The 24494-nt window shown below is 39.0% G+C and overlaps 1 protein-coding gene and 1 gene segment (V, D, J or C); both read right to left on the reverse strand.

Moving 5' to 3' along the window:
• Window positions 1-436: 436 nt before the first annotated feature.
• LOC101835623 (anionic trypsin-2-like) lies at window positions 437-9390 on the reverse strand. The gene is made up of 5 exons (XM_021234702.2): window positions 9300-9390; window positions 3800-3956; window positions 2471-2724; window positions 906-1042; window positions 437-635 (listed from the first exon to the last, which is right to left on the reverse strand). The coding sequence occupies exons 1-5, from the start codon at window positions 9340-9342 to the stop codon at window positions 477-479; spliced, it is 750 nt and encodes a 249-aa protein (XP_021090361.2). The 5' UTR covers window positions 9343-9390; the 3' UTR covers window positions 437-476.
• An 11506-nt stretch (window positions 9391-20896) lies between these two features.
• Window positions 20897-21716, reverse strand: LOC110343390. The segment is given in 2 exon segments: window positions 20897-21321; window positions 21603-21716. Coding segments are annotated over 2 exon segments (459 nt in total).
• Window positions 21717-24494: the final 2778 nt, after the last annotated feature.

Consider the following 24494-nt stretch of genomic DNA (forward strand, 5'->3'; position numbering starts at 1 on the left):
GTGGTTCCCACAATAGTCAATGTGGGCAAGAGTCTTACCATCCATGATGGTGAATGAATATTCTCATAATTTCAAGATTAATTGCAACAAAATAGAAAAATTCCCATTGAAAGTAAATATTATTTATTCCTTAACCATGAGTGTGTTCATGGTTTATTTAAAAACCACACAGAAATGTAAAAGAAAATTAGAAGGTTTTTTTTAACATCTACTTTCTGATATGCAAGTTTCTAAAGGAAAATAAAACCTGTTTCTTCTACTACTTAACTTTAGTATTTATTTTATTCTTTTCAACTGCTGCTCATCTACTATTTGAGGCAACATGTCTGGAGGTGTAAGATGCTCTCCGTATCTCAAGGATAGAGAAAGATGACCACAAATTGGGGTGTGTTTCTCAGAGACAAGAGGACAAAGAGAACAGACCAAGACACAGAAAGTAAGGAATTCACTTTATTGGCATAGTGATTTCAGAAGGATTAAGGATTTTTGTTGGCAGCAATGGTATTATAAATCCAGTCAACATAGTTGCAGACCCTGGTGTACACACCAGGGCTGTCCTTCAGGGCACAGCCATAACCCCAGGAGACAATGCCCTGGAGCTCTCCATTGCAGACCACAGGGCCACCAGAGTCACCCTGGGATGGAGGAATACAATTTTAAGAAAGGGGCATATAGAAAAACGACTACATTTACACTGCCCTGAAGATGCCAATCTAGCTTCCCTGTGTCTCCACTTACTATCCCATTCTTTATTCTCACTAATGCATTGGAACGACACCCAGAATAGACCTCTTCACATTTCCATGGAACCACTACACAATACATACTGATCCATAAATACACTTGGGCATTCCACTCCCACTCCCAAGGACACAAGGTATTCATATGCAAAAGGAGCTATTTACCTGGCAAGAATCTTTGCCTCCTTCCAGAAAGCCAGCACACACCATGTTATTGGTGATTCTTCCAGCATAGGAGGCTTCACAGTCAGCCTGAGACAGCAGTGGGGCGTCCAGGCACTGGAGCACATCTGGGTGGTTCACTTTGAGGAAAGCAGAAGAAAGAAATGTAATTCAGACAAGACTATGGATCGATGCTACTGTGTAGTCTACTGTGTAACCCCTGAAACTCTCCATTGAAGACTACAGTGCTTCTAGAGTTATCTTGGGATGGGGGAATACTGCGTTTTTCTTCAAGCTATTTGAGATTCAAGATGCAAAGGAAGTGGTCTCCTGTTTCAATGTCTTCAAGGGTATTCACACTATCCCTTCTAAGAGGTTCAGTGTGGCTGGATTTATGTTGAGGTCTTTGATCCATTTGGACTTAAGTTTTGTGCATGGTGATAGACATGGATCTATCTGCTGTCTTCTACATGTCAGCATCCCGTTATTTCAGCACCATTGTTGAAAATGCTTTCTTTTTTTCCATTGTATAATTTTAACTTCTTTGTCAAAAACCATGTGGTCTTAGGTGCATAGATTAGTGTCAGGTCTTTGATTCGATTCAACTGATGCACATGTCTTTTTTTGTGCTAATTCCAAACTGCTGTTTTCATTACTATGCCTATATAGTATAGCTTGAAGTCAGGGATGGTGATGCCTGCAGAAATTCCTTTATTGTACAGGATTGCTTTGGCTATTCTGCTTTTTTTTTTGTTTTTCCATATAAAGTTGAGAATCGTTCTTTTAAGTTTTGTGAAGGATTATGCTGGGATTTTGATGGGGATTGCATTGAATCTGTAGATTGCTTTTGGCAAAAATGCTATGTTTTAACTACATTCATCCTATCTATCCAAGAGCATGGGAGAATTTTCCATTTTCTGATGTCTTTCTTAATTCCTTTCTTTAAAGACCTAAAGTTCTTGTCATAAAGGTCTTTTGCTTATTTGGTTAGCTTTGCCCCAACCTTGTTTGTGGCTATTGTGAACAGTGATGTATCTCTGATTTCTTTCTCAATCCATTTATCATCTATATATAGATATATATTTTTGAGTTAATCTTATATCATACCACTTTGCTGAAGGTGTTTATAGTCTGTAGAAGTTATGTGGTACAATTTTTGGGTCATTTATGTAAACCATCATAGCAATTGCAGATAGTCAAAGTTTGACTTCTTCCTTTCCAATTTGTATCCCCTACATCTCATTTTGGTGTTTTATTGCCCTAGCTAGAACTTCAAGTACAATATTGAAGACATATGGAGAGTGGATATATCTTCAAGACATTTAGATTCCCAAATAGCCATTACTGATGTCCTTCTTGGAAGTAATAATAGCACATTCTGTATTTGTCCTGTTTACATTCTGGCAAACAGATTATTGTATGTACAAACATATCTTGTGCCCACCTTAGAACTCTGTGTGTACAGGGTACTTGCAATGCATTTATAGCCTAAAAGCCAATGGTTTATGTTTAGAGTCTGACTTAGTTATCAAAGCATGTATAGAAAGTAGATGAAATGTCTTACTTACCACCAAAGCTCAGTGTGTTGCCCCAGCCAGAGATGAGGCACTGAGTGCCAGCAGGTGCACAGGAGGTGGGCAGAGATACAGTGGCCACTCTGGCACTGAGGGTCACAGGGGAAGCGAGCTTGACCAGCATGATGTCATTGTCCAGGGTCCAGGAATTAAAGTCAGGGTGCTTGATGATTTTGACAGCATTGATCAACTGCTCATTGCCCTCAAGGACGTTGATGTTATGATCTCCCACTCTCACTTGGATGCGGCTATAGGAAAGAAAAGACACGGCAGAAACTTCCTCTCCATTACCCTAGACATTCCAGGCCTCTTTTTGCTGAATAAGTCTAGAATGTAGAGGAGGCCTGGTTTAACATGACATAAGTGGCAGAGGTGTGGAATTCGAGTACCACTGTGAGATCCAATTCCTTTCTGCTTCAGAGACAGATAATGCAGCAGAAGTGAGGGACTTCAGTTGGAAACTGCTCATCATCAACGTACTGCTCCCCTTTGATGCTCAGCAGCTCTGTGTGTCTTCATCTGGGTCTTATAACATATAAACTACATTAAACCCTCTGCTCCTAAAAGACTATTATTTTGATAGGCCTAATCCTATTTGGAATAAGAATAAATTGGTCTAAAACTGGGCAGTGGCTACACATACATTTAATCCCAACACTCAGGAGGAAGAGGCAAGAAGTTCTCAGAGACAAGGTCAGCCAGGTCTATAGAGTGTGTTCTAGGACAGTCAGGGCTAAATAGAGAAAGCCTATCTCAATGAAAACTAACAAACGAACACAAAAGAATACTTGGTCCGTGTAACTGTGGCACCTCAAAACTTGCTGTGAATTTTGACATTCTGGGTTTCTTTCTGATTTACAATCTGATGATTCAGATGTGCCCTCACATGACACACCCTCTAGTAGAGAAACTGACACTCGGTTTTCTCCATAGAGTGAAATGAATTGAGATAGGAAGCTTTAAAAAGATTACAGATCGTTTACAATCACTGAAATCTCTGCATCTATCTCCTTGCTATAGGACCCAGCAGAACTATTTGTGAAAGTCTCTCTGTGACTTCATTTTGATTCTCTAAATCCTAAAAATCAAGCTTCCTTGCTTTTCTTATCAACATCCCTGATTAACACTGAATGTTTTAGGGGTGTGAAAGGCTTCCTATTATGTATCTTCATTCTCTCCAAACTCATGAAAGAAGTTGCAGTGGCCAATCTCTCTTCTCTGATTCTTCTCATTCACCTGAAAACCTCAGCTGGTGCCTGATCTAATTCCACCCCCTTGGAAACGCCAAGTGTGTGTTCTGCAAAGACAGGGCCCATCACTTACGTCTTGTAGCAGTGAGCTGCAGACACCACCCATTGGCCATTGATGAGGGAGCCTCCACAGAAGTGGTAGCCAGAGCTCAGGGACACCTGGTAGGGGACAGAATTCTCCTGGCAGGTGTATCCTCCAACAATCTTGTCATCATCAAGAGGGAAAGCAACTTGAACAGAGAGAAGCAGAGAGAAGGCGATTCATCACGGTGCTGGAAACTGGAGCCCTCAGTCCTATGTCAAACTTAAGCTATTGTGGAACCCTTATTGAGTAAAATAACTGAAGGCAAGAAGGTTAACAGTAGGCCTGTGGTGGCTTATAGCTGTCCACAATACAGAGCACTGAAGACAATAGATAAACACTCTTTAGGCGGCAGTGTTCTGATGGGGTACAAGGGACAGGGCGAGGGGTACTCTCAGCATGCAGGAACGGGGCACAAGGAGGGTTGTCTGATCCACTGCTGGCTTTGATCTCATGTTAATAATTTATTAACACCCTGTGGCTAACTGAGATTAAGGGGATTAGGGATAGTTGGAACTATCTTAGAAAGTATCCTGGGTATGTAGAACTCAATATACCCACATTATGACATATATGGATATAGATATCTGGATGTCCTTCCTAATACAAAGTGGCTATTCCAGGCACATAAGATCAGAATTTTAATACATTATTCTTCAGTGTAATGAGGTTTTCAACTTTCATATTGGAAGCGTTCATCTGTAAAGATAGTCATGGCTGAGACATCCCAAAACTGTCATGTCCAAACAGGAGGCTTCCTGGTTCATTTCAAGGAACCCTAACACACCTTCCATTTCTAGCCTCTTTGATCCCACAATAAACAACAGTAGAAGGAGTAGGAAAGGTCAAGCTTGCAGAGAAGCCAGAATGCATAGGGACAGAGTTGCTGTGGGCAGATATAGGACATTGGGGTACACATAGAATAAAAAATCAGCTTTGGTGGAAGGGTTCACAGCCTCTAGGAGAAGGAAGAGCGGGACCTGGATTAATGCATGGGTCTCACAACTCTCCCAGGAACAGGAGTGCACTCATGGTGGCAGAAGATAGCAAGCTCTTGGGCAGAGCTTGCATTTATACCGTGCTGGAGGTAGAAGGAGCTACTCAGGGGAGGGCCCCACTGCTCCTACACAAGCACACCTGTGGGTTTCCCTTTCCCAAGTCTTACATCATCTCTGCTCTATTTGTCCACTCTGTGGATGGTTGAGGAACATGTGATAAGGAAAGTTTTCTTCTTGGTGTAGACAAGGAGAGCAGCTGATTCTTGAAAGGAGGCTGGGGTAGAAAACACAATAGAACCATAGACTGTCTATGTAGCTGGGCCTTCCCAGGCTGATATAAGATGTTGGGAATGGTCATTAGCATTAGCCGTACCCAGACTTCATAGAGACTGTCTCATTTACTTTCAGGAAGTCCTAGTATTGGTCATTAGGTGGGTATTCTGGGATCTGCAGCCCCATGAGAGGACAAATTTTGTATCTGGATCTAATATCTGTGAGCTGGTGATTCTTAACTCCAGTATAAACCATCATACAGAAAGGTCGTAGCCAAGAGCTTTGGTATTCAGAATTAAATTGAAGCAACAGGATGAAGGGAGAAATAGACATGCTTCGTACTGTGGGCTTTCATCTGACTCTGCTTTCTAACATGCCTCACATATAGCGAATTATTGAAGTATAAGAGATGAAGTTTGAGTAGGAGCTTCCTCAGTGCGTTCCACAGAGAGACTAATAGCATAGTATGCATCCCTCTCTGTCCTGACCTTTGACTGTCACTGTTCATGCTTTAATGGATAGAGTTTCAGCATCTTCATGGCTATTTTAATGATCTGCAAAGATTAATACTTCCCTATCTTCTAGAAGCAGATGGTTTGATGTAGAAGTCCTATTCCAGATTAGACAATACGAAGTTCTTAAACCATGGTCAGTCTGATTTCTATTCAGAGGAAGCTTCCTGCAGAAAACCCATGAATCTGTTCCAAGAATACCACTAAGTCCCAGCCTTGAAATTTATTGAGCCCTAAGCTGTCCAGGAGGTGTTCAATGTAAAATGTTATGTGAGATTTTATTTAACTTAAAGCATGCAACTTGAGGAGCTCTATTATAGGATCCATTTGCTTACTATTTTGTCTGATGTCAGTGTTGTTGAGGGACAAGAAAGAGCAATTTTTGTGACTAACTTCTCGAAATTGTAAATCAATGTTCAAGAGTTTGTGGTCAGAGTGGCAGTGTATGAGTTCAGGATCTTGTGATGTATTTTGAGAAACCAAACGTGGAGGATGGTGAAAGAAGTGAACACCAGAGTATACTGGGAAAAACCACCTTGTGAGACACGTTAAGTATCTTCTGTGACCATCCCTGGCATGCCTGGATGAGCCTCACAACAGAAGTGGTACTCAGATCCCTTAATTCTCTTGCCTGAATATCAACATATGGCTCACGAGGTCATGCCTATATGGAGTGCAGTTCTACTTTTTAAAATGACTCACAGGTTTCCCAGACATTTCACATAAGAGTAGTGTACCCCATTTCTCATGTATGCAGCCTCTCCTTACTTTTAAAAACTGGTTTACGGTGAAGTATGAAGAAAGGGATTATCTTTAAATAATAAAAAAAGGTATATTGACTCAAATGGATTAATCTTTTTCTAAACAAGCTAAAACTGGCATATGGTCTCAAGGCTCAAAAAATGATATGGAAACTTGTATAATATCAAATTTGTCACAGGTGGCATGTAAAAGGCTATTTCCAAGCTTTCCGGAAGTCCCTAGGAGACAAATTAAACGTCTTGCTCCACCTGCCATTTTTCCCCTTGGCAGAGTGTGAACACCCAATTTATATTTACCTTGCATTGCATCTCAGAGCCTTACTTTACCGAGACCCTCTTATCCACCTGTGCCATGTCTAACATGGACACACATCTGGGTGCTCAGAGCCAGCTGACACAGTGTTATGATATTATGGTTAACTTGGGAAGTAAGAAATTTTTCTATAATGTTTTACTTTCTTGCCTAGCGTATTTATAGGATTACCTGCTTTGGAGGAAAAAGTCAGATATTTGTTCTAGCATTTCTGCATTCCAGTATATACTAGCTAGGTGGCCTGCAAGGGGATTATCCCCAATATGTATGGAAAATCATCTTAGCCAGAGGGATGATAACAGTGACTGTTCTCCCTATGAGTCTGTCTGTAAAGCAATATTGAAGGACATGATATATCAGTGTTCTATATCTAAAGATCGAAGGTTAATAGTTTAATATTTTGTGCTATTCATCACCTGAGATCAATTTTCTCCAAGCTGTCAGGAATCATAGGCTAAGAAGACTACTGTAGATCATGACTACCACCTCATTCTCTAGAACGAGGTGAGTAAGATAGATTTACAAAACCAGCTGTTTATACTCCATATGAAAGTCTATGCTATTCCTGATACCACGCATCCTAATATACACATTCTTTAGTGTCTTTATCTAAAACTTTCTCTTAGTCCTCATTCAATGCTTAGCATGTCAAATAATTGCATTGCAGTCTTGGAAACAGTGGTTGATTTCTCTGTTTTTTCACAATCTAATTTATAGCCTTTTATGAACCTTGTATGTGTTCTACTAGTCTGCATTTCTAGATGATCAAGATGGGCTTTACTGTGTGAATTTAAAGTTTGTACGTTTATGCAACAACTAGTGTAAAATTGAGCATGGCGATCATACTCCAGACTGGCGCACTCTGACAAGAGTTATCTGGTTGCCTTGCCCTTGTGCTAAACTTGCTCCAATTACATTAAGGAAACAGTTGACAGATACTGTTATCTCATTTTCCAGATATGAAGTATCTGCCTCTCTGAAGAGGACTGACTTCTTCACATCTGTTTGAGAAATAAATGTAGAAATGATATCTGAACACTTTACTCTGAAAACTGACTGTATTTTCCATTATGTGGTTCAAGAATGGAGTATTTCTGGTTTCACTGAAGTTGAGTAAACAGCTTAAGAATAAATGTTCTCCATATGCCCAAAGATAAGTACAGTCTTAACTTCTTATCGGGGAAAATTTCCTTAGCAACAGAGAGTAATCACTACAGAAAACCACAATGAATCCAAACGTAGAATTGTGGAGCCCAGTCACAGCGAATATATCTACAATCCTGTACCTAAGGGTCAGGGCACATTGTAGAAGACGGAGAAGAAAGACTATAAGAGCCAGATGATGAGGGAATTTGTTGTGCAAACCTTATTTTTCCTTTAGTAATATCAGTAGCTATGCCCTTAATGTCTCACCAACATGACTGCCCAAATGTGAGCTGAACAAGTACTACACTAGTTGACACGCCAAAGTAGATGGGAAGAAAACCATGATGACTCAAACGTACACAAAGAACTACAAGCACCCAAGGAAAGCTGGAAATGGGAGAGCCGTCTTCCCCAGGAAGGAGCACCCTAATTGTTGTCCAGTGCCAAATGGCAAGTCCTGAAAACATCCATAGAGTAACATTATAAAGACTCATCAGATATATGCAGAAATAGACATGTGTATGCAAATAGCAATATATAACAATAAAAGAAGAGACCATGATTATTAAGGAAAGGAGAGATGTTGTAATTACAATCTCAAAACAATTAAAAGCAAAAAATCTTTTCCTTATTCTTGAGAATTTCATATATTTATTCAATGAAATATGATCACATTTAACCCCATTTCTCCTTTATACCCCTCTATTTCCCACAATCTGTATGGTTCCCAACTTTATGCCTTCATTTTTGATAACTCACTAAGTCCAATGCTGTCCATATAATCAATGGATAGAAATAGCAAAGTAAAGAGTAAAATTATTGTTTTTTTTTTACAGGTGACATTATCCTATCCCTAACAAACACTAAAAGACTGCAGTAGAAATTTCATGGACATGATAAAATACCACCCAATTGCATGATAAGATACCAGTAGCCTTTTCATAGAACAATAATAAACCTAATGAGAGAGAAATCAGGATGTAACCCCTCATATTCAATCACATTGACAAAAACTGGTGACACCTATCCACAAAGGGTAGAAGGCATCCATAATAAAAATGACAGAACATTTAAAACGTAAGTAAGGAAAAATGATAGAACATTAAAGAAAGTAATTAAAGAAAAAGTATATTACCAAAGTTGATTGGCACAGTCAATTTAATTCCACCACAATTCTAATGCTATCCTTCAAAGAACTAGATGAAACAAAACTATAATCTCTACCAACCTGAATGGTCAAAGTAATCCTGAGTAGAAAGGAAAAGGCAGGCAACATTGCAGTACCCATCTAAGTCATGATACACAGTCAGTGTAACAAAAAACACCCTAGTACCAACAAAACCTAGATATATACATTAATTTAATAGACTAGAGGACTTAAAAATAAACCCACATACAGCTTCATCTACTTGATAATTACAAAGGTGCCCAAAACACACTCTTTAGAAAAAATAACTTCCTCCACAAATAGTGCTGGGAAAAGTATACCTAAAAAGAACAGAAAAATCAGAAAATCCCAAAGTTCAGACATCCGCTGCTAGATAGTGTCCTCTAGACATGCCATGGAAAATACACCCCTGCAATGTCAGCCATGTGGTTACCTGAGAAAAATCAGCATTATGACAACATCAGTTGACATTCCAACACAGGTTGGTGAAATTCCATGTGGTCCAATGTCCGGATAAAGAATTACAAGTAGTCAACGCCTATGGAGAAAGGGACACGCAGTTTCCTACGTGGACAAGTTTCTCCCTAATTTTTTTTTAGTTCCAAATGGTCAGCCAAGGACACATATACATATGAATAATGACTTGATAGGTTGCTCATAAATGTTTTTATACATACAAACACACATACACGTACATGTATACTATATGTGTAACAATAGTTTCAAAAGGTCATGAATTTGGAAGTGACAGTGTGGTCATGGTAGGAGTTGGAGGGAGGAAGGATGGAGTGGGAGTGATGTAGAAGGAGTGTTCATGCATGAAGTTCTCAAAAAACGGGAAGAAAAAATACACGAAGAAAAGGATAAATGTAGATCCACATCTTTCACCCTTGACAAAAAAAAAACAAGTCCAAATTTGTTCAAAAACATTAACTTAAGAGTTTGAAACTTCCAGATGAAAACACTGGGAAAGCACTTTGTTTGGTACATAGCCATACACAAGGACTATCTGCAGCATTTTGATATTTTGATTACAGTGATTATCAGATTCAATAATCAAGGAATTAATAGCAAGAACAGCTAAATGGAGCTGCATGAAATTAAATTTCTGCACAACAAAGTAAGTCCTTGAGAGGGGATAGGCTTCTCGATAAGAGAAAAATAAAAACTACATATCTTAGAGAAGATAAACATGTAAAATTGGTTAAATAAATCTAAAAATATTCATTACAACCCAAATCAACAAATTAAGTATGGACACTGAAGAGAATTTCTTAAAAGATGTTACATACAAATGACCAATAAATACATGGACTACTTAAGCATCCTTACCCATAATTAAATGGCAAATAAAAGACTTATTAGAATTCTGTGTTACCTAGGTTAGATGGTATGTCATCAACAAATAAAAAGATTTTCTAATTGCTGTCAAGGATTATAGGGGCTATCATTAAGTATTGGTGCTGAGAAAGTATAAATTAGTATAGACACTATGGGAATAAGTATAGATATTTCTTTAAAAATTAAAAATAGACCTATGATCCTGTGATAGTATTCATAAGTATATGACAGATTAAGGTATAGTCTACCAACAACTGAGGTACTGGAATATCTAGTGCTTACTGTGGTAGCATTCACAATATTCAAGGTTACCATCAATAGATGAATTGTGGGGTGTATACACAAGAAAATGTTATTCATAAAAAAGAAGAAATTAAGTCATTTGCAGGAAAATTAGTCAAACTGGAAATCATCATATTATAAAAATAGGTCAGACTCACAAAAACAAATATTCCAATTTTCTCTCATATGTAGAGTCTAGATATTTATAAAATGACATATAATTACAATAGGTTCTATTCCATGGAAGGGTTAATAACAGAAGTGGGAATGGGGAAACTGGAAGAAGACTCCACAATGTATAAATGAGTGGAAATATCATCATGAAAACCATTATTTGGAACAGCTACTATATGGTAACAAGAAAAAAAGGAAATGCTTATGATAAAATGTCAGATATTGCTATATCAATAAGTTTATATGCTAATTACTAAGAACAATATTTTAAAAATTATTTTATTGTTGTACATGTACGAGTATTTTCCTTGCATGTGTACATGTAGGTCTATGCATGATGTGCTTCCCTGGCTTCATGGGGACCAGAAAAGGGTGCTGGAGGCCCTGGAACTGGTGTTACAGATGGTTTTAAGCTACCGTGTGACTGCTGAAAATGGAATCTGGAAGAACAGTCAGTGCTCCTAACTGGTGAGCTATATCTCTCCAGTCTCCACCTGAAATGATATTATGTACTTTGTATGTATCTCAACTCTACCACATCTAGGTTATACTTGAACATTGAAAATACCTCAGCTGAAAGAACATCACTGATAATGATCATAAAGGAAGCAGCGAAGTAACTCCAGACGTCTACATCCCAAATCAGTACTAGAAGATAAATGAAAAGCATGATTCATCAAAAAAAAAACCTAATCCTACAGTCATGGTACCCAGTAAGTATGAATTAGATGAAATCCCATGCAGAGAACTCGGAAGAATGATTAAAATGATCATAAGTACTTTCAAAGACATCCAAGAAGAAAATAAGCTTCTGAATAAGAACACAAATGGCTGAACAGAGAGACGAAGGGGTGTAAGACAAAAGCAGAACTGAAAAGCGAGATAGAAATATTGAAGAAAGTCCAGCCTGAAATTCTGTAAAGGAAAAAAAAAGCATAATCCAATACAAAGGTCCATGGAAAGTTCATTAGCACAATGGATCAAGGGGAGGACGGAATATCCGGGCTTGAGGACAAAGTAGAGGAATTAAAAAGAAAGATTCAACAAGGACAAATGTAAAAGAAGGAGGAATGTCAATTTTCATAAGATTTTCTATGAAAAGATCAAATGTAGAGGTTATTAAACATAGAAGAAGAATGGTTTCTAAAAACATCGAAAACATTTTCAAAAGATTTAAAATAATATTTCCCAGAGTTAAGCAAATATTACAGATATAGATGGTATTTAGTCCACCGAACAGATAAGATTGGGAAAGAGCCTCTCCTCATCACATAATGAAAATGCTAGATATACAGAAAACATAAAGTATGTTGAGGAAGCAAAACAGAAACACCAAATCACATAGAAATGTGGGACCATTAGACTTATCAACTAAAACTTTCAAAGACAGAAAGGATCTATTTTAAGTCTTGAAAGACAAAATCTGATAACTAAGATAATTTATTCATTATCATTGATCCAGGGAGCTCCTAGTGGTTCTTAACCTTTCTAATGCTGCAACCCTTTAGTACAGTTCATGTTGTGGTGACCCCCAACCAAAAATATTTTTGTTAATATTTCATAACTGCAAATTTTCCTGTTATGAATTGCAATGTAAGTATCTTTGGAGATAGAGATTTGCCAAGGGAGTCTTGACCCACAGGTTGAGCACCACTGCCCTAGAAGATGTAGATGTATAGATATAAGGGATGGAGGTATAGACAGCTCCATAACGTAACCATCAGCAGCTTGAGGAGTTCCTATAACCATTGATAGACCTTGCAGGAATGTAATACACCTAGCCAATTAGAAACAGAGCTGAAGATTTTATTACATATATTTTAATATAGATCTAAGTATAAAGGTTAGGAGAAAGAGAGACACTCAAGGAGAAAATAAGATATACTCAAGTATGGGTATGGACTTCCCAGGATAGAGTGACCTTTACAAATGGAAAATCTTAGTATATCATGAGATTAATTTTTTTCTAGGTTCCAACCTATAATATGCTCTAAGTATCATTTCCTTTCATTCAGAACTTAGATGATCAGAATATTGAGGATAACCAGGTTTGCCAGGATGTATCTTTAGTTATGACATAGAATTTAAATTTTAAATTAATTTTCTATTTTAAAAATCTTTAAACTGGCTATTTCTAGAAATCTTGCTATTTTATAAGTTGCCTATTTATCAGTTATTCTTTAGCTATTATTAGTTTCTAACTGAAGCAAGCTGTTCACATATGATTTTATTTTATTTTATTCTCTTGCCTAGGATGTTCAGTTATGGGTACAAAATAAACAAATTAAAAGGTAATAAATGTCCCACATTGCTGGAGATATGAAGCCAAGTTATCTTTGTCCATATTTTTCAATTAAAAATACTTACAAGTTAAATTATATACTTACCAAAATAAATTATCTGTAGTTCCAAATATCTTTTTTTTCAAATATTTCATCCACCCTCAATTAAACATTGGAGGAGTCTCTAGAGAAAAAAAAGACCAAATACCAGAAAAATCACGAACTGAATGGCTATAAACCAAACTGTTTTCAAAGGAAACAAATAAAATGGACATCTTAAGCCAAATGCTTTGAAAGCAAGTCAAAAATATATCTACCACATAGGACTCCAAAACAAGCTCAGAACGAACAAATGAATCATTGCTAAATCAAGGGAGAGTTAAAAATCCAGAAATAACTTAAAAACACAAGTCAGAGGGAGGTAGCAAGGACAGCTGGACACCAACAGTCTTGCCAGTACCTACCTCTGATTTAAGTAATGCTCCTAGAATGAAGCGATTCATTCTGGGGAGTCCACATTTAGGTTCCATAAATGTTAATGCAACTAACCATAAAACCAAACCAATCAATCAATCATCATCATCAATCAATCAGTTAATCAAATTAACACAGAATGAAAATAAGGACTTTGCATCAAAGGAGCCAAGAGACAGTTTACAGCTTATTCTAGATCGAAGTATTACTGACAATGGTTCATTCAGATTGCAGACTCAGGCAAATTTCATCATCCAACATAGTAACCATTTCTTGAATTATTATTACTTTTTGTAATGACAGTTCTATGAAGGCTGTAAGTCAAGGCACTTTTCAAATATGTTTCTGGAGACATCAGAGTTGTTGGTTATGGTTAACCCTGGAAACCTCAGCAGTAAGACCTAGCTGCTCTAATGATAGCCTTTACTTTGCAGTTGTTGGAAACGAGTAGCTTCACTCATTGTTATAAGGCAGGCAAGGGATGACTATCAAAAGAGAGCCCAAGATTAGCTGTAATTAGGCTTCGAACCTCAGCATCCCAACAATTCCACATGTCTGAATTCTTATTAGTTAGTTGCCTGGCAAAATATTCAGCGTCACATGGGCCTTCTTTCCAGGAAATTTCACTCACAGTTTCAAAGAAGCTTCCGTCAAAATTCCAAACAAAGACCAGAGAGAGGTCTTCAATGTGTACCATTGTCAGAGCCCATGGGTGGGTGGCTTATCAGAAGGCGGTGTGCCATGCTGTAAAGATGAACTGACATAGTCAAGACCTGCCAGCAAGCTGAAGATGATATGAATACAGAATGGCATCCGAGGAAAGCTTGGAGGCGGTGGTCAGAGATGGATCAACAGCGAGGTCACATGGCCTGCATCTAGAAAGAGTGGGCTGTCCAAGTCTTTTTGGAGTTCACAGCTCACTTCATGCTGCTAGAATCCCAAATGCTTGACCTTGGAGCTAGATTTATTCTTTGGTTTTCTAGACCTTGTTCTTGCTTAATCATATTCCTTCCCTATTATCTTCTTATAATGAGAATGTATACAATGAGTTTTCTTTTTTTCTTTTTTCTTTGTTTCTTTCCTTTCTTTTCTTTTTTTTTTTTTTTGGTCTTTCAAGACAGGGTTTCTCTGTCCTGGAACTAGCTCTTGTAGACCAGGCTGGTCCCAAACTCACAGAGATCTGCCTGCCTCTGCCTCCAGAGTGCCGGGATTAAAGGCGTGCGCCACCACTGCCTGGCCTACAATGAGCTTTTATGTGTGTGAAATGCATGATTTTAGCTTTTTGCTCTACTATGCCTTATAGAAGAGGCAGTGTCTCAGAGGAGATACTGGTCTTGGGAGTTTGAAAGATTGTAACAGGGTACTTTGAGATTCACTGAGTCATTGAAGGCCTGGTTAGAACATTGTGGTTTGACACTGAAATATCTCACGTAAGCTCCTTGTGGAAGATGTTGTCTATACCTGGTGACGCTATTTAGGGGTGACCTGGGAAAAGTAGAATGTGGGACCTCTCTGTACGAAATGCTTCATCACTGTCTTGTCCTTACGCCAGTGTCTTGGTCAGGAACTGTCCCTCACTGGGTCTCTGCTTCCTCTTCACAGTGTCATTGTCACAGAAGCAACAGAGCCAAACACTGTGAAATGAAAATTCCGAATCTGTGATCCAAAATAAATAATTCCCCCTTTTAAATAACTCATGCTTTGGTGTCCAGTCTAGTTAGGTGACAAGCGTGACGAATACACACCCTCATGCCACCTCCCCCTGCTTCCTGTTTCTCACTCAAGACCAATAAGAAGCTTGCATATTGACGGGATGCTACTTGCATTTTTTTTCCGCGATTAAGGCAGCATTCATCATAGAGAGGTGAATACGGAGGGTTAACAGTTACAGCTTTCTGGTTGTAAAAGATTGAACATCTGGTATAGTGAAATGGCGCATGTTTATCTTCATATAACATTCACTCCTTCTACTCACTTTCTGGGCTTATTGGAACAGCTTAGATGAATTGCGACGAATGAAGGGTAAGCTGGAAGAATCCAATGCAGGGTCCAGGAGCTGTCCTTGTGTGGACTGTTTATTATAAAAGCGCATGTGGCTTCCATGAAATGCAGAGTTTAATACATTAAGTGTGTGCTTGCATGTGTGTGTGTGTGTGTGTGTGTGTGTGTGTCATATTGGATTCAGATTGTATCACCCAGATAAAATGTGGTGTTAAATTTAGTCAACAGCTCTCTCCACTTGACTTTGTTCATAAGATGTGTAGACTGTGCCACACATTTGGAGGAGAGAGAGCTGGTAAATTTTTCTCTTCTAAATGAACAGGACTAGAAAGGTCCTATCAAGATTTCCAAGCCCCGTAGAAAAACTGTCCTCCTGTCCTGGCACTAGTACAATGCCAGCAAGAAAACCTTGTACATCAAAATCATTGTGCTTGAGCTGGCTCTGGCCTTTCCTGTTCAAACGCATAACATCTGCTCTGTTTCACAATCTTGGGAAAGCCAGCAGAGGGGAAGTGGGTACTACACATTATTAACCTTAATCAAATACATAGCTTCACTCAAATAAATAATCTTTAGAGCTTCCCTTTTAGAACAACTTTACAATTTTTTTCTTTGGAAACAGAATATCTAATGGTCGCTGGTATACTAATATCCACAGTTTTCCTGCCTCAGCTCTTGGGTGCTAAAGCTGGGTTTACAGTTATGTCCCCATGCCTGTTAATCTTTTACTGGCTTAAGTTATCTAACCTCAGATGAATGTGTAAAATTTTTGTGTGTTTTGTGTGTGTGAGGAAACTTACCACTGCTTGATAAATTTTCCTTTTACATAGATGTTATTTACTTAAAAAATATTTACTGAATTCTCGGTGTATTTCTGGACTTCTATGCTTAAAGTGAACAAAAATAAAGGAGTAAAAATAGGGCCTTGTTTTCATTGAACTTATATATGTATATGTGCCTTTAGTAAAAAAAATAAATATGTACAATTAATTCTATTATCTATCTATCTATCTATCTATCTATCTACCTACCTATCTGTACATATTTTGTTTCAAAGATAGTGATTAGGTGGTTAAATCATTTTGAAAAGGGACACCTCAGAATTCTAATAGAAGTGCTGTGAAAAGAAAGACTGTCGATACAGGTGAATCACGAAAGGAAAACACAAACAAGCAATAAGGTCCCAAACATAAGAATGAGGAAAATTTACCTCCAGACAGAAATGAAGGACAAGAAAACATGACCATAAGACTCAGACCTTGGGGCGTGATCAAAAGGTAAAACCCAAGGATTCACGGGGCGTACCTTGGATTTTGAGATACCAACCAAAGAAAAAGATAACATACTTTTCGGAATTATTCTCAAAATTTTCCTAACCTAGAAGCTAAATGGATATTCAACTACAAAAGGCATTAAAAAGGAAATGTTCCAGTACCTTTCAAAACTGATGGAGGCCTATCAAGATTTTCATGTACTCACAAAAGCAAATGTTTTGTTTTCTAAGTGGTTAGACTATCATAAAAAAAACTACCAGGAAAACAGCACGTTTGAGTCAAACATCCACCTAATCTCAGATAAACGCACAAAATACTCTGCACAGTGAGCAAGAGTGTGCTCCTGTGGATGTGAGACCCAACTATGCATCTACAACATGGCCCCTGTACCCATGCTTCAGGGATCATCTCAGAGGTTGAGGAGAGACTGAGTCAGAGGAGCCAGGTGCTTAGGAGCTGGGAGATAGTCCCTTACAGCAAAGCTGCACCCATGAAATCTCAATACGGCTGCCTGAACAAGAACAGCATAATGAAGTCAGGCATGGCGGAGCGCAACTTTAATCCCTACAGCAGGGAGGCAGAGGCAGGCAGATCTGAGTTCAAAGCCAACCTGGTGTACAGAGTAAGTTCCAGAGCATCCAGAGCTACACAGAGAAATTCTGTCTCAAGCAGAAAAAAGAAGAGGAGGAGAAGAAAAGGGAAGAGGAAGGAGGAGGAGGAGGAGGAGGAGGAGGAGGAGAGAAGAAGAAGAAGAAGAAGAAGAAGAAGAAGAAGAAGAAGAAGAAGAAGAAGAAGAAGAAGAAGAAGAAGAAGAAGAAGAACTGTATAATGACACCAGACACCAGTTAACGTGACAGTATGGAAGGTAAAGTTTCACAGGGTCCCATCCTTAGACACAAAGCTAAAAACAAGCAATGGCTACTAAGAGAAGAACCGGGTTTCTATGGAGATGAGCCCCCTGATACATTGTCCGGGTTAATCACTCTCAGCTGGTCAGCCCTAAGCACAGGTACATAAGAACAACACTAAATGGACTTGATTGTGTGTGTGTGTGTGTGTGTGTGTATTCTCTGACAAAGAAGAGGTCACAAATTTAAGAGGATGTAGAAGAACACATGGAAGGAGTTGGAGTCGGGAGAGGGAGTAGGAAATGATGTAAATACATTGTGTATGAAATTATCGAAACAAGTTTTTTTAAAAAAATGAGCTGTGCGGTCAAGTGACTTCGATTTGAATCCCAAATCGCTTACTCTTAAGCTGTGTGCTTTGGACAGGTTTCTAAATCTCTACATGACTCAACTTCCTTGTCTACAAAATGGATGTAATAGTAATATGCAATGTTTAAGCATGGTGCGTGTGTGTGTGTGTGTGTGTGTATGTGTGTGTGTGTGTGTGCACAGGAGTATTATTTGGATATTACCTAACAAAAAATAAGAAGTCTGTTTTCAACCTAATATGAATATGTATATACATGTATACATACGCCTTGAATTTTAATAAATCCAGTCACTTCATACTGAAAAAAAAGGAAATGTTCCATTTCACATTCTAGTTAAAAATGCTATGAATGTAGATAAAAGAAAATTTTACATAGTAATAAGAAATTTGTCAAAATACATAAACATAAAAATTATCTCTGATCTCTCAGCAGAAACCCTAACATCTAAAACAAAGTTAATAGTATTTTTCAAGCCTTTAAGTAAATACCTGTCAACTAATATTAGTATATCCAGCAAAGTTATTCCTTCAGTTTCATGAGGAGACAAAGACTTCGCAGGGTAATCACAGACAAGGTTAGTGATTCAGGATTGCTTCTCTATCATTTCAGAAAATATTTAGGATAATCTTTTTCACAAACGAAGAAATTCACAAACAAAAGATATAAGGAAACATAATGCATAAGGAGGTATAGCTAGCTGAGACATGAACAAACTCAACCCAGTAAACAAAAGGGTAAAGGAACATATGTTACAAGACGGGGATAATCCAGGGAGAAATCCAACAATGCGAGAATCATCAAATACCGCTTAATAATAATTCATAAGGTTAAATGGTCTTAATTATTCTCTTCAAAGTTGTAGGGTGGCAATTTGTATTTGCACGAAAGAAACACACCTAATTTGCAAAGACAAACAGAAACTGGAAGTGAAGCATGGGAAGTGTGTATTCAGGAATGGCCACTGGAAACAAGTAGAAATAAACAGTTAAACACATACCTTTCAAAGTAGATGTCAATGAAAAACATTGTCATAATAGATAAATTACATCACCATGTACTAATTAAACGTAAAATACACACCTAATATAAAACAATTATGGCATAAGAAGAGATGTGTCCCACTAAAATCAGGATCTCCTTCAGCATTGCAGCCTGGCATGGTATTTGTGGGGGTATAAAGCCCGGAGGGGGCTATTTTCTAGGCTCCCCCAGTTTGGTACAAGTGAGGCATGTGCAGGTAAGGTCCCATCCATCCCTGGCATGATGCCTGAGATGTAAATCTCAGTCCTCTGCTGTCCATCACTGCCTATCCATGAACAAAGGACACGGAATATAACCTGTCTGTGCTATCGCTCTATATCAAAAGAGACAAGCAAGTCATAAAACACAGCCCAGGGAACAGACCCGAAGCAATCACCAGAACACAGTGAGTTTTCTTCTCTCTTCCTTTCTATGAAAATATCTGACAGAGGAATCCATACAAGACTCTCTGTTTACTACAGGCCATTTTTATTTGTTTTGTCTTGGTGGCTATTTTTTTTTAGTTTTGATAATGGTTTATGCAGTTCACACTGGACTTGAAGCCCTAATCTTTCCATTCTCAGAGGCTGCAGCCCATGCCACCCCACTTTTTTTTTAAAGATGTGATCTTACAATGTATGCCTGACTGGCCTGGAACTATGTGAAGCAGGCTTATTTCAAGCTCGCAGAGATCAGCCTGTCTCTGGCCATAGACTCTTGAGAAGACCTGGGTCTGGTTGGCGTATGCCCTAGCAGTGGGAACCTTTTTGTGTGTGTCTTTTCTTGAAATGTAAATTAGAAACAGGCTTGTTTTACATGCCAATCCCAGTTCCCTCTCCCTTCCCTCCTCCCCTGCTCCCCATCAACTCCCTATCCCATTCCCTTTCTGCTCCCCAGTAAGGTTGAGGCCTTCCATGGGGGATCTTCAAAGTCTGTCATATCATTTGGCACAGGGCCTAGACCGTCCCCCCATGTGTCTAGGCTGAGAGAGTATCCCTCTATGTGGAGTGGGCTCCCAAAGTCCATTTGTGTACTAGGGATAAATACTGATCCACCAGAGGCCCCATAAATTGCCTAGGCCTTCTAACTGACACCCAGGTTCAGGGGATCTGGAACAGTTCTGTGCTGGTTTCCCAGCTATCCGTCTGGGGTCCATGAGCTCCCCCTTGTTCAGGTCACATGCCTCTGTGGGTTTCTCCAGCGTGGTCTTGACTTCTTTGCTCATCATTCATCTCTCTCTGCAATTGGATTCCAGGAGTTCAGTTCAGTGCTTAGTTGTGGGTGTCTGGCAACAGGAGGTTTTTTCACTACTTAGCATATCAAGCACCATGATAGCTTTCCATGCTAACAAATGGAGACGACTAGTACAGCCTAATGCAGCACATCCCACGGAAGGATTAAGCACAGTGCCTCTTCATTTATGGTGATAATAACGTGTTGCCAGTCATTAAAGGAGACAGTCCAATGTGAATCAGACCTCTTGGAATACTCAAAAGGTCACCAATGGGGTAGGCTCCTGAAATTTTGCAAATTTTACATTGATGTGACATCCATGTGTCACATTGGGTGTTTGGAGGACTTTATAGACTTATTTAACAAGATCAGTCAGCAAGCATTAATATAGTAGACCAGCACTATAGCCAACAACGTGAGATAAAACACAGAAGTTTTCTTTTTTACTTTGCTACTTGCAGACAGATTGCATCTGTGTTAACAGGGTATTTGTAAGCAGGTTTCTGGGTGAAAATTTGCCCCGAGTTTCTCATGAGTTCTCTAGTAAGTACTAGAGATTCTCTCTCTGTCTTCATCATTATTCCCGTCCATGGTGGCCACAGACACATGAACAGCTGTCACTCAGAAGCTGTGGTTTTCATACTGAGTACATTGACGGGGCCCTTAGGCTCATCTGGGGAGAGCTGGGTGGGGAGAGGGGACGGTTCTTGCTGAGATCTCCCATTTGCAACCAGCACTGTGTCTCCAGAACTGCAGAAGTAGAAGCTGCTGTCTTCAGGTCCTGCATTGTTCACTGTCAAAGTTGAGAATGTTAGGTTTGGGCGACTGATGGGAAACTTCTCCTTGGTGAATCCTCTCTCATATGTGGCGTCTGAGCCTTGATTTGCAGCTGCCATGAGCACCAAGCTCTGTCCCTGGAACTGTCTGTACCAGAACATGCCAGCAACTTGAGTGTCAACCACGCACTGGATTTTCAGTGAGGTTCCACTTTGACAGATGTCCCGTTTTGGCTTTTGGTAGAGGAGGACACTGAAGACAGAGCCTGGTTTAACAGAGACAGAGATCCATGAGAGTGAACAAGTTTCGAGTCAGACATGTCTGAAGACAAAGGTTCCTGCTTTACTTACTGTGGCACCACCAGACTTCCCAAATCATGTAGCACGCTCCTCCCTTTTACCAACACTTTCTGACAGAATCCTCTAATCTAAGACGTCTTCTTCATCCTCTGGCTTGTATATTCTGCTTTGGGGGTAGAACGTGTCCCCCATGCCTCAACTCAGCATTAACACTGACCCCAGGTTCTGCTCAGGACAAAACTCCTACCTTGGCCCAGGAGAAGTAGCAGGAGAGTCCACATCCTTAAGCAATATTCTCTTTCCTGAGAAAGGGTACTAAAACATCAAGCTCACACTCATCTTTCCTCTCTACAGTGGAATCGCTTCCTTATTCATTCTGTTAATTTCTTTTGGTAGGAAGTTGGCTTTTTGCTAGACATACAAAAAAAATACATCGCCCCCTAGGGGAACTATGTAGCTGTTCACTTAGGGTGAGTCTTTCATTCTAAAGGCATCCCAGAATACACTTGCCATCTGTACAACATTCATTTATTCATCATTATTGATAGCACATTTGTGCTGCTTCTTGAGTACAGAACACAAACAAGAGGCAACACTGTCCTTAATGAATCAGAGCTATTTCTTTTTATTATGAATTGAACTATTTTTTAAAAATTAGAATTACATATTTTATGTATATGAATGTTCTGGGGCCCTTGAAGTTCAGAAGAAAGCCTCTTAAACTGGAGTTGCAGATAGTTGTGAGCCATAATGCGTGCGGTAGGAGCCAAACCTGGGTGCTCTTCAGAGCAACAAATGCTCTGAAACTCTGAGCCATCTCTGCAGCCCCAGGCTGCATTATTTGGACACAACTGTCTTTGAAGTTTACAAATTGGAAATTTTTATATACAAGACCTAGAGAACTTAACTTACACAAATTTACAGGTTCTAAAAGACATGACAAATTTAGGACTCAAATTCATTTCTTTGTAATCCCAGAACCATGGATTAGCATCAGAGCTACCAAACATTGCCTCACTTTTTTAGTTTATTGTTTTTTTCTAACTGGCAATTGAGAATTGAAAGTCTGAGTTCCTAAAACAAATATAGAATCCAGGAAGATAGTCTTGCAAAACTAACCCATCTTAGTCCTCTGGTTCTAAGATTGTGTTATAAAATTATGCTCTCACTTTCTCTTTTATTCTCTCACCATTTATTTGGGACATTCTCACCATTTATATTCAAGTGTCTGTATATATGCTGTGCATGCCTGTGTGTGTGTATGTGTGTGTGTGTGTGTGTGTACATCAAACATGTGTTCACCTATGTTTAATGGACATATAGCAAATGAATCCAAAGTTTATCTTCACAGAATTTCAAAATTCTGAGAATTAAAAATTCTTAGTATAAGAAAACTTATGAATTAAACTATAAATTAAAAATTAACACTATTGAAAAGGCAACTAACATTAGATTATTTTATTGATGGAAAATGTTAAACATGCATATAATACATTTGGATCGAGTCACTCCCCTCATTCCTGCCTCCACAATTACTCCCATCCTCCCCACGTACCATTTTTACTTCCCAAATTTCATGTGCTCTTCGTTTTGTAATATGCACACCCCTAAAGAAAAGTGACTCTTCCCCCTCCAGCAGTCATAAATTTCTTGATAACAGGAAATTATAAAACAGAAAAGTCTATAAAATTCAGATAGAATGTAATTTTCAACACAGATTTCCCTACTAACCCAAGATATGAAAGATATAAAAAGACATTTTAATTTATGTAAGTACAAAATGTTCACTTTTATTTCATTTCTCTTAGGACATTGCTGGATAATGTTTCCCTAGCAGATGGATACAGTGAACCAAAAGGAAGAGAGATCATGGAATCTGAAAAGTGGAGAATCTAATTCAGACTAACAAATAAAAAATCTCAGGGTGGGAGCCAGGAGTTAGTGGCATGCACCTTTAATCCCAATACACGGGAGGCAGAGGCAGGCTCTGTGAGCTCGAGGCCAGCCTGGTCTACAGAGCTAGTTCCAGGACAGCCTCCAAAACAATACAGAGAAATCCTGTTTCAACCCCCCCCAAAAATCTCAGGGTGACAACTGGACAATAGAACTCATGAGCAATCAGTCCAGATTGGAGCAGAAGTTTCCAGAAACACAAATGTTGCCAAAATACAGGCTGTGTATCCACTAAACGAAACAAAGTTTCATCACCTTGCAAACCCCTAGACTGACAGTGGGAAAGCGATCCTGCTGAAAGAATCTAGACTCTTTAGAAGCACCACGTACAGAAAGGAACCAGAGCAAAAGAGTCTAACAGTTACCGGGCAGGCGTTTAAAAGATTAAGGCTAGTGGGGTGCTGTGCAGTGACTCTTCTAAGAGCCAACAAATCACAAACAGAACTCCAGAAAGGACAGTTTAAAGCGTAGTGACCAGGTTCACAAGCTGTGTGGCCAGGAGCATGTTATTTTAATCCAGGTCCAGTTGTCTTTAATTGTAAGAAAACAGTGTCTATGTGTCAGGGTCATTGTGTTATATTGCCTGGACTATTTATAGAGAAGAAACAACTATGTCCCGCTCCCACTGTCCCTGTTCCCTGCAGTAAAGGCTCTGCCCCACTGTGTTTCAGCAAAGAATGCTTTGGAAGTGTCCATGTTTAGACATCATTTTTTTTCTGTTTCTTTGGAGTCATCTATCCTCTCTGGCTCTTGCAATCTTTCTGCCTCCTCTTTTGTGAAACTCCCTGAGCCCCGAGGGGAGGGGTTTGGTGAAGACATCTCATTTAGCACTGAGAATTGTAAAATCTCTCACTCTCTGCACGCTGACCAGCTGTGGGTCTCTGCGTTAGTCCCATCTACTGCAAGAGGAAGCTTCTTTGATTAAGGCTAAGGGAGACACTGACCTATGGGTATAGCAGAAGTTGGATGGGTGGAGAGGTGAGAGGAATCTGAAAGAAACTGGGGAAGAGGAAAGCATTACCAGAATATTCCGTATGAAATTTTTCTCAATAAAAATAAAATACTTTTTATTAGTTGAGACTATCATGCAAACATATAATGCGTTATTGTCAAATCCACCCCTCCACTTGAAACTTCCATTTGGTTTTGGATAATTCTCTGTTAGGTCGTTCCAATTTTATAATTA

This window comes from Mesocricetus auratus, unplaced genomic scaffold (assembly GCF_017639785.1).
Source record: "Mesocricetus auratus isolate SY011 unplaced genomic scaffold, BCM_Maur_2.0 Super-Scaffold_100694, whole genome shotgun sequence".
NCBI lineage: Eukaryota > Metazoa > Chordata > Mammalia > Rodentia > Cricetidae > Mesocricetus > Mesocricetus auratus.

Excerpts from the sequence above, each read along its gene's own strand:
- LOC101835623 (XM_021234702.2), bottom strand. The coding sequence starts at position 9,342 with ATGTCTGAACTTTGGGATTTTCTGATTTTTCTGTTCTTTTTAG. Across the intron at positions 1,043-2,470 it reads CAACACACTGAGCTTTGGTG|TGAACCACCCAGATGTGCTC; the intron begins GTAAGTAAGACA and ends CTTTCCTCAAAG. Across the intron at positions 636-905 it reads GAGGCAAAGATTCTTGCCAG|GGTGACTCTGGTGGCCCTGT; the intron begins GTAAATAGCTCC and ends CCTCCATCCCAG.